This window comes from Carcharodon carcharias, chromosome 21 (genome assembly GCF_017639515.1).
Source record: "Carcharodon carcharias isolate sCarCar2 chromosome 21, sCarCar2.pri, whole genome shotgun sequence".
NCBI classification, from domain to species: domain Eukaryota; kingdom Metazoa; phylum Chordata; class Chondrichthyes; order Lamniformes; family Lamnidae; genus Carcharodon; species Carcharodon carcharias.
Genome location: NC_054487.1, coordinates 32430931 through 32448399, shown reverse-complemented (window position 1 = coordinate 32448399; position 17469 = coordinate 32430931). Strand labels below are relative to the sequence as shown.

Sequence of the window (17469 nt, the reverse complement as noted above, 5' to 3'; positions counted from 1 at the left end):
CTGTGTTTTGGCCAATATTTTTCCTTCAACCAACACCACAAAAAGAAAAGATTCATCTCATTTACTGTGTGCAATTGGATTATTGCTTTACCAAGGAACCAGCATAGGCACAATGGGCCAAATGTTTCCTTCTGTGCTGTAAACTATAATTCTGCAACTGTCATAGTTAACAATGTAATAACAGTGATTGAACTTCAATAAGAACTCATTGGTTATGAAGCACTTTGATGTGTCCTGAGGAGCTGTTAAAGCATTGTATAAATGCATTTCTTCTTTTTAATTAGCATCTATACATGATTAAAATGTGGAACGAAACCTCTGCATTCTAAGTCAACTTTTTGATGCTATTATTCTGGACAGTTTACTTCTCGTTCTCATTCTGATACATCACACATTGTCCGTTCATATCTGAAAAACTCCACTTTGTATTTATTGCTTCAATGATCAAACAGATTAATTGCATGGATTTCTAATTGAAAGACAAATGTTATTTTAATCTAGAATGTAAGCTCTTGTGAGAAATTTTGTGTATGCTACCTTTAGAAGGATACTGTTGTATTGGAGAGGGTTCAGAGAAGGATGGTAAGGGTAATTCCAGGAATTAAAACTTTAGTGAAGACTGGGAAGAGACAATAGGCCTTGAAAAAGCACAAATAAAACTAAAAGATCACAAGTAAATACGAATAAGGATAATAATGGACAATTAAGCTAGGAGGGCCAAATCAAGGCCATAAGGTTCGCCATTGCAATATTTCTTGCATACAGTATTATATAATTCTAAAACTTTTGCCTCTGTTATTCTATTTGAATATTTCTTCAATATACATATTAACTTAGCTTTTACGAGGAGAACCTGTTACCCGCTTGTTTGAAACTTGCAATTCACTTTGAAATAATGCTCCAGAGTTACTTTTATCTATCATTAACTATTTTATAAGCTGCTATAAGATCACCTCCCAATTGTCTACTTTGGAGGCTATAAGAAACTACTTTATTCCATTTTTTCCTCAGCTCAGATGTTAGATGTTAAGGCTCTTCCCTGTTATGCTTCCAGCACCTGAAATATCATCCCTATGATTACCGTACCTGAATACAGTATTTAAGGTGTGGTTTGACCACCAAACTAAATAACTGATTTTCTATGTTTTGTACTCTACTGTTTTGATTGTAGAGTTCAAAATTCCAGCTGCTTTGTTAATTTAACACTGCAGTGGCTTGCCATGTTCAGTGTCAAGTCTGCTGTTACACAGATCTCATTCAACTCAATTCTTAGTTATTTTAACACCATTCATGGACAAATGTGTATTGTCCATTTTTCCATCCTAGATGCTGTACTTTAAACTTTCCTGTATTATATTTCATCTACCATTCTTCCATTCACTTATATACGTTGACCAGCTCATTTCGTATTTTCTGAGCTGCCTTCTCAGAATTAGTTACCTCTCATAATTTGCTATCATCTACAAACATGACCACTGAATTTCAAGATCTAATTCATTGATGCAAATTAGAAAATATAGTCACCTACATCCATTTTGTCACTTCTTAAATTTTGACATGCTAGTGGCTGGTTTCCAACCCACTGAGACCTCTCCCTTGTCCACTGATTCTCCTGTAATGGCCATCAGTGCTACCCTAGATCTCCTTACTGGTGCTCTTGAACACGATCTGTCTGTGAGCAATTAAAATTAAGCTGTGCTTGCAGAAGTAGCAAACACAAAACCAGAAAGGCTCAAACCAGAGTTAACATTTGATGTTTCTCTCTTCCGAAATGGGGTAGATATCATCAGAAGCAATTAATTTGAAGAAAGGAAGACAAGATGAAATTACAAGGATAAGCATAAATATGAGCATAGATTCACATTGAAGAGATCAAAATATTATAACAAATTAGATGATCAATAAATTCAACTCTTAAGCTAAGTAATAGAGAAACATTTTTCCATGAATATAGAATAGTGTTCACAAATTCTACCAAATACTATTGTTTCAGCATCTATAGGAACCATGAAATTCTCAGTGCTGGATTAACTTCCTTGAGTTTTGCTTGATTAGTTTTGAGAAATTCCATAGAATTAGTTGGTGGAAATTTCACCTGTACTAATCATCAGCTGCAGATAGTCTTTCAGCCAGAAATGGGGAATTAAGCATGCTCTTGCATGAATGACCACCTCTTGGTGTTAATTCAACTCCCTCACATTGTCATGTTCAGCAACTACTTTCAGCTAGTATCCCGTGTTACTAATTTATCTATTAGATTCAGTAATTCCTGAAAATTGGTTCTCTGCATTAATGCTCTTACCTTTTTGTGATAAACCAGCTCCCTCAGCCTGTCAAGTTCAGTATGTCTTCCAAATAGTTCTTCCACTAAAGTTACTTGTGCCTGACTTTGAAGTAATACTCATTAAACACAAAATCAAAAGATAATCACAGAGAAGGAAAGCTTATATTAGGCCAGGCATCCAGAAAGATTCGAAAACATCAGCCCCATTTAATTCTTAAACAATTGCAGAGATTCATCTCTGCTACTCTATCAGGCAATCTACTCCAAATTTTAATCACTCTTTGTGTGAAGAAGAATTCCTGACATCTGTTTTAAATTTCCTTTTTACTAGTTAGAACTTGTATTTCCTTATCCCGCTCTTACAATTTAATTAAAATATTGCCAGATTTACCTTTCTCATTCCAGGAACTACCATATATCTCTCAATATGATCACCTTTAAGACACCTTTTCTCCAGGTAAAAAGCCAAGATCTCTTCAGACGTTCCCCATAACACAGAACTTTGAAACTAGGGATCAGCCTCCTGTGTGTTCTCTGCACCGCCTCCCCTGCTTGAACACCCTCTTAAGCCTCAAAAACCAGAACTGGACACAGTACTCTGGATGTAGCCTGACCACAGTTTGATCGTAACTTCCCCTGAATTGTATCCTATTGTTCTAGCTACATTGGTCAACATTCCATTGGCGTTGTTGATTGTTTCCCTACATTGGTTGGACATGTTGAGCATAAATCTAAAATTCCTAGGTCTCTTTCAAATTCATGCATAGCTATTTCAACACTATTCAGAGAGGAAGAGAAATAGAAAAGAAACATAATTTATCTATTATATAACTGATAACCAATGAGCTCTATACAAAAAAGAAAAATACTACAGATGTTGTAAACCTGAGCGTGGAAACAGTCAGCAGGTGAGGCAGAATCTGTGGAGAGAATATAGAGGACGTTTCAGTTGTTAGTAAGGTTCAATAACAGAAATACCTTCGGTTACTCTTTCCACAGATGCTACCTAACCTGCTGAGTGTGTCCAGCATTTTTGGGCTTTTGTTGCTAACTTTATCTAACTTTGCCTATAGATATTTTCTAAAGAAAGGTGCCTATGGTAGATCTCCCTTTTAGAATGATGATTTTTTTTTTTAAACTGCTCTTAGTTGATATGACACAGCAAGGCTGCACATTTAAAAAAAAAACAACTGAAGAGGAAATCACCATCTGAAACTGGTGTTTGGGTGATGATAAGCCATTTAGATTTCATAGTCAGAGCTGGGAATGAGATTCAAATCCTGGAATTTGATTACTGTCTTGGAATTACCTTCTCAAAGAGGAGGGCTTTTTTTTGTACCAATTGGATATTCTATGCTTCCCTCCTCGCCCACCACGTACGCTGCTCTATATTTTATGATGACCTGCTTTTTCTTCAGCCTGGATGAGGCTCCCCAACTTTTTAATATAATTATTATTCACATAACGAAATCTTGGAGCCAGCAGGATAGAAAACACTAGGTTGTAGTTGGCATTTGTCTAGCTTGTAAGAATTCTCCTTTTATACAGACCTTCTGTAGTTTCAGACATGCTAGGAGATTTCTTTGAATTGGTGCCCCATGGTGAGAATGCAGCCAAAATCATCTTTAGCAAATCAGGTCTTGTTCTGTCTGCAGCAAAGTCTATGCTACATAAACGTGTAGAAAAAAGACATTACTGTTGTATTTTGTTTGCTGGGGTTTGATTTTTTCCTTCATACTACACAGTGTTCCTAACCAATACCACAGCAAAGGAACTCTTTGGAGATTACATTTGAACATGCTGCTGGAGGAACGTGAAGACAGCCTAGGATGTACATTGTTTCAGTGGGTTAGAGGGGGGTGTGGCGTGCAGTGGTGGTGATGGTGGGGGTCGTCGGTGAGATGTAGAGAGGTTCTTTTGCATACATCAGGTTACAGTGCAACCCATTTTAGATTTTCACTCAGAGGTTTACTCTTCAGAGATGAATTTCTGCATTAAAAATTTCCTGAGCCTCAAAGAGGATTGCCAAATAACTCTAGGATATTGATCCATCTCTACAATCAACAATGCTAAGTGATTTGCTGTCCTCAGGGCAACCTGTGGAGTGATCGTTTGACTCAATATCTACCCCTAGAGCCAATTATCCTTTTCCCAACTATAAACTTACCCAGCTTCTATTCAAAAACGTTATCAATGCAGACTCAACTGCTCTTGCTGCTAGCTTTAGTTAAATAAATAAATCAATCAATTAAAGTCTGCTCTTTCTTCCAATGATAGGAGAGTTTCTTTTCATTTTAGATAGTACATTCCAAGAACTTCAGTGAATGGTCTCCACAATAGCAGACTAAGAATATCCTATTGTCATTCAGTCTGTTTGATTGTCTGATATTCTGTGATTAAATTAACCATTAGCCATGCAGTTTCATTAACGCTTTAACAGTATTTTTTTCAAAAAATAATTTTGTAGATATCAAAAAAGCTCACAGGTGCCTGATGTCCTAACGTTTGTTATCCTGTGCCTACAGGTAGCCGAGAAGCAGCATTCACTTATGCCATCACTGCGGCTGGTGTAGCTCATGCAGTGACTGCTGCATGCAGTCAAGGAAACCTGAGTAACTGTGGCTGCGATCGAGAAAAACAGGGCTACTACAACCAAGAGGAAGGCTGGAAATGGGGAGGCTGCTCTGCAGACATCAAATATGGAATCGAGTTCTCAAGGAAATTCGTGGATGCAAGGGAAATCAAAAAAAATGCCAGGAGGCTGATGAATCTGCATAACAATGAGGCTGGGCGAAAGGTAAAATCTGTGTATTTTAGACACTGGACAGGGAGAACTTCAACTTCAATGCATGTGATGAATATGTAGATTTTTTTTCTTGTGTGTGTTTGTGCTTATCAGTGAGTTGCTTTAAGATGAAATTCTCCTATCTCTGCACTCCAGGTAAAGCATGTGTTAAATACAATTCAGAGCCCCCTCAAGCTTTTCAGCAATGTCAAGTCCTGTACCATCATGATCTGCACATTGCCATCTTTATGCCGTCTCTTAGTAAGACTGCCTGCCATTGGTCTCAAATTGCCGTCATTTTGAGGATAATTTGAACTGTAGACTCGTGACCGACAACAGCCAGGCTAAGAATTCCTATACGAGTTTCACTTAGCATTTCCAGTGCTTATTTGGGTGACTTGAGTTCTGTTAATCTGTGCCAGACCTGAACAGAAGCAGTAAATATTCCAACATACACATAAAGAGGGAAAAAATTCAAGCCCCACCTCCACCCTTAACAATCGTTGCAAGATATTTAAACTAAAACCAAAGGTGAGATTCGGTGCTTAAACATAAGGAAAGCAGGAATATAAAAGGGCAACTCAGTTTGTGCCACTTCCATACAATTCACAGCAGATGGTTTGGCATTTGGCCAAGGAAGGAGCAGCAATTTGAAAACAGGTCTGAAAGGCTTGTTAGTCACAAGGATGGAGAGAGGGAGCACCTAATCAGATTACAAACATAATATTTGAAGATAGCCAGAAGAAAATAAAGATGTATCTATTTGGTGCCTTAATACATCTCCCAGAAACAACTCAAAAGACCCCACATTTCCTACATTGCATCAGTGACTGCATTTCAAAAGTGCTTCATTGGCTGTAAAATACTTTGAAATGTCTTGAAATTGTGGCAGAGACTATATAAATGCAAGTCTTTCTTTCATGTACTAAATTGCATTAGATTGCTGTTACTTTAACTGGTACAAACAATCCTGAGATTAATAATTGGTTCACCTTTTGTGGTGTTAGTGGAAAAGTGAATATTAACCAAGGCATCAGGTAAACTCCCTGTATTACTTCATTGAGTTCCCAAGGATTTTTCAATTTCTGCATCAACCACTCAAACAAGCAGACCTTGGATTGATATCTCATCTTAGAATCCAACAATATGGAAAGCCTTCAACATCTTTATTGGATCCTTAGCCTAGATACTGTGTTGTAAGAGCTGGAGTGGGGCTTGAACACACAATCCTTGGTACAGTGGTGTAATCAGCTAAGTTGGCACCCTACCATAGTTAAGGAAACCTGAATAAAAATAGCAAAATGCTTCAGATGCTGGAAATCTGAAATAAAAACAGAAAACTCTGGAAACACTCAGAAAGTCAGGCAGCATCCATGGAGAGTGTAACAGAGGGTTAATTTTTCAGGTCTGTGACTTTTCATCAGAACAGCTCATAGACCTGAAATGTTGACCCTGTTTTTCTCTCCGTAGATGTTGCCTGACTTGCTGATTATTATTAAGGAAACCCTACTTTGATTCTCCTTAAAAGTCGGAAAAATTCCAAGGGCAAGTTTCTGAGAAAATACAATCATGTCACACAAAATGGACTTGTGTGTTTATGCACATATTGGAAATTTGTCTTTTGCCTATGGTGCCCTGGTAGCTCTGGGTGAGGTTAAGGTGAAGTTATTGATTTTAATGGAACATTTGTAATTAATTAAATTGAGATTGTTAAAATTACTATTATGAATCTAATTCTTAAAAAGTGAATATATTTCTAATTATCTAACAAAATCAGAACAATTCTATCCCAAATTTCAAAATGATCTGCTTGGTGATAGCTCAGTGGTAACATTCTTGCCTCCGAGACAGAAATGCACAACTCTAGAACTGATACAGGGTGACACCTCAGTGTAGTACTGAGGGAATGCTACACTGTGTGAGGTGCCTTTTTCTAGATTAGATATTAAACCAAGGACTACTCCTCAGTTAGATATAAAAGACCACCCAGTACAAGTTAATGAAAAGCAGGAGTTCTCCCTATGTTCTGACCAATACATGTCCCTCAATCTATACCACCAGAACCTAATAGCCTGCCAATTTGATTACACAGTGCTTGTTTATCAGTGAAAGACAGCACTGCAGGTCACAATATGGAGGGGCGTATGCTCAGTCTACACCAGAAATGCACCACGCATCATATTGTTTAGGACACTCTGCTCAGACCCTGGCCTAATTACATCAATAAACCATCTTTCCATCAGTCTGAAACACCATATTTATAAGTCTACAACAGTATTTGAAAGGTGTTGGTTATGACATGATCCCCATTGTGGAGGTGGTATTGGACAATCAGTCCAGAGAACCTGCATTCAAAAGCCAGCTGCAACCAACATTTAAATTCACTGCTCCATTTAGCTCAGGATTAGGAATACTTGCTTAGTTTTCACAATGCAAAGAGGCTCAGTATTTCACACCCTCTCATTATGGGATGCCCCAATATCATGTAATACTATACCAAACAGGGGCATAGAGCTAAATATTAGTCACAAATAGAACAGATAGATTTGATTGTAAAGCTGCCCTAGGATTATAACCTGTGATCTCTGCATCATAAAATGTACTGCCGTGGTGCCAAGCTGCTTAATATTAATGTATTTTATCAGATGAGCATGCTCAGCAGCTTGTAATAAGGGTTTAAATCCAATTATTCAGGGATTGAAGAGCTGGATTTGAATGTCAAGGAAAGAACCTGTATTCATATAGTTTCTTATCATGTCTCTCAAAAACATCACCAACCACATAGAATCATAGGGCAGAATTTTCTCTTTGGCATGCGGGGCCCACCCCCACACGCCAACACGTAAAATTACCTTTGGTGACGTCATTCCGATCTTTCATTTGGTGGCGTGCACCGGAGTCAGCTGCGTGCCTGCCGAACTGTCAAAGGCCTGTTAAGACCATTAATGAGCCAATTCACCAAATTGACAGGGCTGTCCGTCCAGCCTCAAGGTTGGTGGGCAGGCGAAGAGCCCAAGCGCCCTTCGCGATTTGCATGAAACCTCATCCACGGGCAGGATGAGGTTTCATGAAGGTTTTACTAAATGAATAAATTTTTTTTGACACTCCATAAACATGTCCCAGCTCATGTTACATTGTCACTTGAGGGGACATATCTGAATAATTTTTATCTTTCCTTTTGTAAAAATTTTCACTTTGAACTTTATCTCCGAGGCAGCTCCGTGCCTCAGGGAGATTTCTGTGCTCTTTCACGTGCATGCCCCGACTCTCCCTCCTCCCACCGCCCGCACAGATAGCGCTGAGCACTACCGGGTGCGCATCATGCTGGGCAGGCCAATTAAGGCCCACCCACATAAAATCCATAGCCCTGCAAATATTTTCTCCTTAGATAATTATCCAATACTCTTTCGAAAGCCCAAGATTGAATCTGCCATCACCAAGCTCTCAAGCAGAGTATTCCAGATCCTAACCACTCGCCGCTTAAAAAACTTTCCTCACGTTGTCATTGCTTCTTTTGCCAATCACCTTAAACTGGTAACCTCTGATTCTTGATCCTTCTATAAACAAGAACAGTTTCCCCCTATCTACTCTGTCCAGACCCCTATTAATTTTGATAATGCCACCAAATCTCCTCTCAACATTTTCTTCTCTAAGGATAACAGCCCCAACTTCTTCAATATGGCTGGAGTCATACCTAGCACAAAGGAAGATGGTTGCGGTTTTTGGAGGTCAGTCAGCTCATCTCCAGGACATCACCGCAAGAGTTCCTCAGGGTAGTGCCCTTGGACCAACCATCTTCAGCTGCTTCATCAATGACCTTCCTTCCATCATAAGATCAGGAGTGAGGATGTTCGCTGATGATTGCACAATGTTCAGCACCATTCGCGACTCCTCAGATACTGAAGCAGTCCATGTCCAAATACAGCAAGACTTGGACAATATCCAGGCTTGGGCTGACAAGTGGCAAGTAACACAGTGTCAGGCAATGACCATCTCCAACAAGAGATAATCCAACCATCGTCCCTTGATGTTCAATGGCATTACCATCACTGAATTCCCCACTGGCAACATCCTGGGGGTTACCATTGACCAGAAAGTGAACATATAAATACTGTGGCTACAAGAACATTTCAGAGGATAAGAATCGTGTGACAAGTAACTCACTTCCTGACTCCCTAAAGCCTGTCCACCATCTACAAGGCACAAGTAGGAGTGTGATGGAATACTCCCCACTTGCCTGGATGAGGGCAGCTCTCACAACACTGAAGAAGCTGGACACCATCCAGGACAAAGCAGCCACTTGATTGGCATCACATCGACAAACATTCACTCCCTCCACCACCGACGCACAGCAGTAGCAGTGTGTACCATCTACAAGATGCACTGCGGGAACTCCTGCAATGTTCCTGCTCCTTCGACAGCACCTTCCAAACCTATGACCACTACCACCTAGAATGACAAGAGCAGCAGATAGATGGGAACACCACCACCTGGAAGTTCCCCTCCAAGTCACTCACCATCCTGACTTGGAAATATATTGCCGTTCCCTCACTGTTGCTGGGTCAAAATCCTGGAACTCCCTTCCTAACAGCACTTTGGGTGTACCTACACCACATGGACTGAGCAGTTCAAGAAGGCAGCTCACCACCACCTCTTAAGGGCAATTAGGGATGGGCAAAAAATGCTGGCCCAGCCAGCGAAGCCCACATCCCGTGAATAATTAAAAAAAAATCCATGTAACTGAAGTTCCTCATCCCAAAACCATTCTGGAGAATCTTTTCTGCACCTTCTCTAAAGCCCTCACATCCTTGAAAGTAGAGGCCAAGCCATTGCTTTATACAGGTTTATCACAATATCCTTGCTTTTCTACTCTATGCTCCTGTTTATAAAGCCCTGGATCCAGTACACCATCTCAACCTGCCCTGCCACCTTTGCTTCTGCACCCACTTTAAAATTCTACCTTTTATTTTGCCTCTCTATTTTTCCTATCAAAATGAATCATTTCACAATTTTCTGTATTAAATTTTATCTGCCACTTGTCCATCCATTTCGCCAGCCCTTTTATGTCCTCTTGAAGTCTATCACGATCTTTTTTCACAGTTCACAATACTCCCAAGTTATGAGCCATCCACGATTTTTGAGAATCTGCCGTGTACACCTAAATCTAGGTGATTAATGCTTATCGAGAAAGGCAGGGGTCCTAACACCGACTCCAGGGAAACCCACTATAAACCTTCTTCCAGTCCGAAAAACAACTTTTCAGCCCTACTCTGTTTCCTGTCACTCAGCCTATTTCATATCCATGCTGCTACTGTCCCCAAGATAAATGCAAAATACTGCGGATGCTGGAAATCTGAAATAAAAACAAAAAATGCTGGAAAAACACAACAGGTCTGAGCATTCGTGGAGAGAAAAACAGAGTTAACGTTTCGAGTCCATATGACTCTGAAGAAGAGTTATACAGGCTCGAAATGTTAACTCTGTTTCACAGATGCTAACAGAGCTTCTGAGTCTTTCCAGCATTTCTTGTTTTTATTTGCTTCTGTCCCTTTTGTTCCATGAGCTCTAATTTTACTCACAAGCCTGTGATGTGACACTTTATCAAACGCCTTTTGGAAGTCCATGCACATTACATCAATTGCATTACCCTCATCTACCCTGTCTGTTACTTCATCAAAAAACCTCAAGCAAGTTAAACATGATTTGCCATTAACTATTTCAGATGGTTTTCTTTAATTAATCCATTTTTGCCCAAGTAACTGTTAATTTTGTCTCAAAGTACATTACAACAGTACTATATTTCAAAAGTACTTCATTCACTGTAATGTGCTTTGGGACATCCTGTGGTTGTGAAAGACATGATACACATACAATTTTTTTTCCATACAAGCCTCCTATTAGGTGTTAGAGAGAGAAAAGAACAGTGCTTGTGTGAAGTGTAAGTTCCACTGTTCTGTCTCAAGGGAGAGGATGTGAAGATGGAAATATCACAGTAGAATAGGATATGAAAGAAGGAGGGCAAAAGTAAATCTTGCATACACAAAAGATGCATCAGTTAAAAATGTTATAAACAGTTGAAGGATTATGTTAACATGAAAGTTTCAATGAAAGGGTTGCTCAACCGAAAATACTTTCTGAAGAAAGATTCATGAATTCTAACAGGACACTACATTACTGCTATTTGCTGGCAGCCTATCTTTGGCTAAGGGTTTTCTCGCCACTGGCTACAGTTACAGAACACAGGATGAGATTCATACCATTGATCCTGCAGGAATTTGGCTTGTGCACTTTTGGTTTGGCTAGTCAATCCGTTAGCTAACCTAACTTACAGCTGGCTGTCCAGCAAATGTGACAATAAGAGCCGTGTACAGTGTGACTTTTGACTTGCCTTCATTGGATGCAGTAGCATTGAATCAAACCTTTCAAATTTTTTTAATGAAACTTTCAGAATGTCAATATCTGTTACAGGAGAAATTATCTGTAACATAATTTTGTATTTACAATTTACTGGAGTGCAGATGTTTGTTTAAACTTTGCCATGTCAGCTAAGTGCATGTAAGCATGGATATTCCCACCTAGTACTTAAAGAGCTAAAAATACAATCTTTACACACCCATTGCAGACTGGACATGTATAATTTTACAGTGGGTACTTGACTATTGTATTTATTTGGGGTGGGATTTATTTAGTTTGGATGGTACTATGCCATGGGCGGCTTCAGGGTTGTAAAACAATCAACATATATATAGGAAAAGCGAAGGGATACATTGCAGCCTGTTTATTAGCTAACCAATGTATATCATAATTAACTTACTATCCCATTGTTTCAGATGCCAAATCATTTCCAGTTGAAATGTGCGTATTCTAACTAGTATTACGTCATATTAATATACTGTTTGGAGTCCACTGATTGGCTAGCCAGGGGTCATTGGTTTCCTGGCAAAGAGATGAGTGGGTTGAAGAACTGATTCTTAACCAGCAATAAAGGGACAGAGAAAAAAAGAACTTCACATTCCTCAAGACATATTCCACATTCCTGACTGTCAACAGAAAGCAGCAGAAACAAAAAAAAATAACATTCTAAATACCAGTTGAAACTTCTTAACTGTCAACAGGGGAAGGGGGTGGGAAGCAGATGGAAGTTAGTCAGCTGAAGTAAATGGCAAAACCGGCTCACCCTGAACCTTGTGTTAAAGACGCAGGTTTGTGATGTGAGAGAACAAGTTGATCCTATTAAAAGACTTAGCATTATGCTTTTGTTAGCTTTCTGTCCCTTAGTGCAGCCTAGAAGTTTATGAATTCATTAGAGCACACAAGCTTTTTCTCACTTGTTGTCACGTACCTCAACACACCTGAGATTTAAAGGATCAATCACAGTGCTTAACGCTATTTACTGCAAGACGGTTTGTGGAGCTTGTTTAGTTTAGATTCTGGGAGATTATCTTAAACTGCTAAATGGGCCTCTTTAATTCCAGTGGCAGTTTTTTGTGGATCCATGACTCTGCTGCTGGGTTAAGTAGCTGTGATTTAGCAGTTGGTGGATAGACGTTGGTCCTGCAGTTGCCAGTGTACAAGTACCTCAAACATGGAGGGCAGGCTGTAGTGGGAAACTAAACCATTCCTACTATGTGCAGTAAGGAATGCTGTTTACAGATTTGGGAAAGGAGACCAGCTTTATTTTGTAGCAAAACTTTGCTACCTTAGGACCTTGATGCTGCCACTGCCACTAGTCAAACAGCTTCAAAAGGTATCAAATTAAACAGCCACTAAATAAAATTAGTCTAAAGGGCTTGTGGGGACTTTTTAGATGGACCCTCACCAGAAAATCCCAAGCTACATTAAGATGGCTTCACTATATATAATTTACTAAATCAAATGTAATGAACATAAAGAATGGAGAAAACATGTGTGCAGGGAAACTCCAGGCACCAGGTAGCTATATGACAAAGGGGGTGGGTAAGGAAGAATACACTGAAATGGTTGTGTAAATTGATGATGGAATGGGGAATTTCAAGGAATCAACAAGTAGGAGAAAAGTTATGGCATTACACTGGCATTCTGAGGGTTCAACTCAATCTCATCTATCTAAAGCAGGTTTAAAGAAAAACTGAAAGTTCAGGTCTGTCAACATCCAAACGCAAAAGACAGATTAAAATTCTGTAGGCCTGTAATCAGGATCCGAAGTGGAACATTTCACCTATCCACCTAATTGTTTAGTGTCCTGGTACTAATCTTGTTCTTTTTCCTACAAATCCAGTCAGACTTGTCTTAATTGTAAACCTAAATTATGGAGGGTGATTTTTTTTTAATAGAATGAACAAAAGTCAAAGTAACAGAAAAAACAACACAATACATTGGCAGAGCAGACTTGTTCAAGTACATGAACTGAATAATATTTTATAATTCTCTAAGATTACAAACAATCAAGTGATGCAAATCTTGCCTTAGCATCAAAGCATAGCACCCCCAAGGGCAACTGGAGGTACTTTCTCATTATAACTGAGCAAAATCTCAAATAAAACAAAACTGAAGTCAAGATTTTAGTAAAGGGCACAACGTTAGTGATTTAATATTCACATGTAACACTTGTTATTCTAACTTCAATAGATTTTGGAAGAAAGAATGAAGTTGGAATGCAAATGTCATGGTGTCTCTGGCTCGTGTACAACCAAGACGTGTTGGACAACTCTTCCCAAATTCCGAGAAATTGGATACATCTTGAAAGAAAAGTACAGTGAGGCTGTTCATGTTGAAGCTGTCAGAGCCACCAGGTTACGGCAGCCCACCTTTCTTAAAATCAAGAAGCCCAGGACCTATCGAAAGCCCATGGACACAGATCTAGTTTATATAGAGCGATCGCCGAACTACTGCGAGGAGGACAGCTCAACGGGGAGTGTAGGCACCCAGGGAAGATTATGTAATCGCACCTCTCATCATGGAGATGGCTGCGACCTGATGTGCTGTGGTCGAGGTTACAATACCCACCAGTATACCAAAGTGTGGCAGTGCAACTGCAAGTTCCATTGGTGCTGCTTCGTCAAATGCAACACATGCAGTGAAAGGACTGAAGTCTTCACCTGCAAGTGAGGAAGTTATGCTGACTAAAAAAATAAACACTTCATGCTAGGGGGAAAAGAGACACAATGAAAGAGAAACGGAGAGGAAAGAAAAGAGGAGTCAACAAAAGAAGAATGGAATTTAATACCAATTTACTACAACATCAGTGTCGTATCTACTTTAAAAAAATGCATTCTTTGCTTAAAAGGATGTTGCAGGTTGGCTGATGTTTCCACCTCATGATCATCATAAAAGAGGAGTCAGATGCAATTTGACATACTTAATACCAGTGCAAAGCTGCAACAATTGCAATGCACTCTGGGAGCTGCAGTCCATTCTTATGGGCAGTATTATTGATATATGTATGGCAAGTAGTGGGTGAACAAGCTACAACTCCCAGAATGCTGTGCACTTTACAATCTCTCCTCACTTTCATATTCTCCACAAGAAATTCTGCTCAGCTATGGCACAATCCTATGCTTTGAGGAAACAAAAACAATACTTGCGCACACCAATAAAAAATGTGTGTGAAGCAAAGTGACTAACTGAGTACTAGGAGAGTCATCAGATGGCAAAGGAACACAAACATTGTTATGTGCTATTGAGAACTGGAAATGACTGAGTTGCATCGTTCCAGAAATGATGTGCTGACATTCAGTGTAAGGCAGGAGGACGTGCAGATCATTTTGTTTGAAAATGACTAAATATGTGTCTTGTCCAGTCTCACTGGAGCTGTTTGGATACTTAAAGAAAAGTTTATTTATGTTATAGAATGAAAGTAAAACTAAGCACTAACGGGTAGTAATATTGTAATTTTTTTAATGTAAACTTGTTAGATTCTTTCCTGACTTATAACACATTCATTTGGATATTTCCCCAATATTTCTCTGAAACTACTTTGCATACACATCAAGAGTTTAACAAGAAGTGTGGCTAGGCTGATATAGAGGGACTTGTGAACCAATTAATTTTAAAGGTGTTCATAGATTCAAATACTCTTGAAAAGAATTAATTTATTTTGAAAGGAAGTTCCTGAATCCGGGGACAAAGGGATATTATATGCTACTGGTATGGCTTACCATAATCGTTGACAAAAAATGTTTTTTTATAGTTAAGGAAATCTTTTTACCCAAGTCAATTCATTGATACTTAATTTGATTCGTATTGTTTCTCCACTTATCCCTGGTCATGTTACATTTTTCAGAGAGAGGACATCTTAGAAAAGGTGATCTTGGCTGCAATTGTACTCTGTTGGTTATTATAGAAGTATTTCATTTCACTAAGTGACTATAATGTAATTTGCCCATTGGTTGGTCTATATGTAGCTTTGTTCCCTCACCCCATGCATTAAGTGGAATACAATGCATTGTAGTTCTCATTAGGTGCTTCCTCATTTTGCCTACAGTGCAAGATGTGTCACATTTTGAGACTGACAAATTGAAGTTCATCATGGGTGTGGACAGTTCACTGACTAACTCCGAATTCTAAAACCCTACAAATCTTATAGTTTGATGAGGTAGATTTATTTTATCCTCCCCACAGTTCCCTCTTTTGGTCCCCATTGCTACTTTGTATCTCCAATCACAAAAAGGAAAAAATTTGCCGCTTCAGGTTTGGCCAATGGAAGGTATATGTTGCTCAGGCAGCAGAATAGACCCAGTCAGTTTGTTCACCCTGGGACATACACCATTCAAAGCAACACACTACAACTGACAAGCCATGCCAAGACACTGTTTGAATGCTCTAATTGAAATCCCTTGAACATGGAGGTCAGGGCAAGGCTGGGCATTGAATGTGGTGCCTTCTGGGAAACCATCTCCAGAGCGTTGATGCCACACTGGAAGCCCTGCTGTGCATAACAGCATGACTGAGAAATTGAAATGAGATGACTCATGATTGCTACAGTTATCTTTAAGTGAGTACCTGCCAACTATGCCTCCTCTCTTGGCCCATACAGTTTCTACACCAGAACACTTTCATTGATGACCAAGTGCAAGCACTGTCCAACCTCGATTTTGAAAGTTACATTCCTTCCTTTTAAATTACCGCCTCTGGTATTTTCCTCTGTTGACAGTGTCCTTCATCTGATTGTGCCAAATGGACTTGACTGCGGATGGTGGCACAACTGAAGTCGGTGTCACTCTGTGTCAGCTGATAGGTTAGAGTTCTAAAAATGACTGGCACATTTTCATTAAGGACACCAGTCAAGTCTGTATTTGCACCCAAATCACCGCTGTAGGTAGCCAGAGTTCTGCCGCTACTGCTATGCTTTCCACAATTCAATTTTTTCAATTAAATTGACCAAAAAAAAAGTAAAGGAAGTGCTGAGTGTAGACCCCAGTCAAGACCATAGACATAGGACATAGCACATATTTAAATATCAAACAGCCTTTCATGAACCTTAATAAAAACAGAATTACCTAGAAAAACTCAGCAGGTTTGGCAGCATCAGTGGAGAAGAAAAGAGTTGACGTTTCAAGTCCTCATGACCCTTCAACCCTTCAGTTCTGTTGAAGGGTCATGAGGACTCGAAACGTCAACTCTTTTCTTCTCCGCCGATGCTGCCAGACTTGCTGAGTTTTTCCAGGTAATTCTGTTTTTGTTTTGGATTTCCAGCATCCGCAGTTTTTTGTTTTTTTCTTTCATGAACCTTTTTGGATTGAGAGCCTGATTCGAGGAGATATTCATTAGCTTTCTAGTGAATTTGTTTGAATCAGGTCTTTCTGTATTAACACACCAGAAGTGAGAGTTTTGTTGTCTGTCACATCCTCAACAGATTCAAACCTTCAAAAGTTTTAGGTATTGTAAAATGAAATTCAACCTATCAGAGAATGATACTATTGTACTAAACTTAGTTCAAGTAGATTTTTCTAGGTAAATTATAAATAATTCTCTGCTTCCAGTATGACAGAGGCATAATGGGTTGCTTGCTCACAAGAAGCAATTCAGTTCAGGTATTTGTGGCCCCATTTATACTGGAGATTGCAATAATCTGTAAATTTTCAGAATTACTCACAGTGATCAGTGAATCCTGTGTAAAAGCTCTCTGCTTCCTCAAAGATATAGAAATATCATATGATGCAGGACTCATCTAAACATAAGAAGTTGTGAACAAAGACAAAAATACCTGGAAAAACTCAGCAGGTCTGGCAGCATCTGCGGAGAGGAGCACAGTTAACATTTCGAGTCCGAGTGACCCTTCTACATTCTGCTGAATGTTTTGTTGAAGGGTTATTCGGATTCGAAACGTTAACTGTTCCTCTCCGCAGATGCTGCCAGACCTGCTGAGTTTTTCCAGGTATTTTAGTTTTGGATTTCCAGCATTCGCAGTTTTTTGCTTTTA

At 39.3% G+C, this 17469-nt stretch overlaps 1 protein-coding gene across 3 annotated transcripts in view; it reads left to right on the top strand.

Moving 5' to 3' along the window:
- LOC121293384 (protein Wnt-7b) overlaps positions 1-16553 on the top strand; it is a 95453-nt gene extending 78900 nt beyond the window's left edge. For all 3 annotated transcript variants that reach the window (XM_041216415.1, XM_041216416.1, XM_041216417.1), the window contains exons 3-4: positions 4810-5081; positions 13677-16553. In XM_041216415.1, the coding sequence (XP_041072349.1) occupies positions 4810-5081; positions 13677-14156 (752 nt within the window). In that variant the 3' untranslated portion in view covers positions 14157-16553. The remainder of the gene's footprint in view (positions 1-4809; positions 5082-13676) is intronic.
- Positions 16554-17469: the final 916 nt, after the last annotated feature.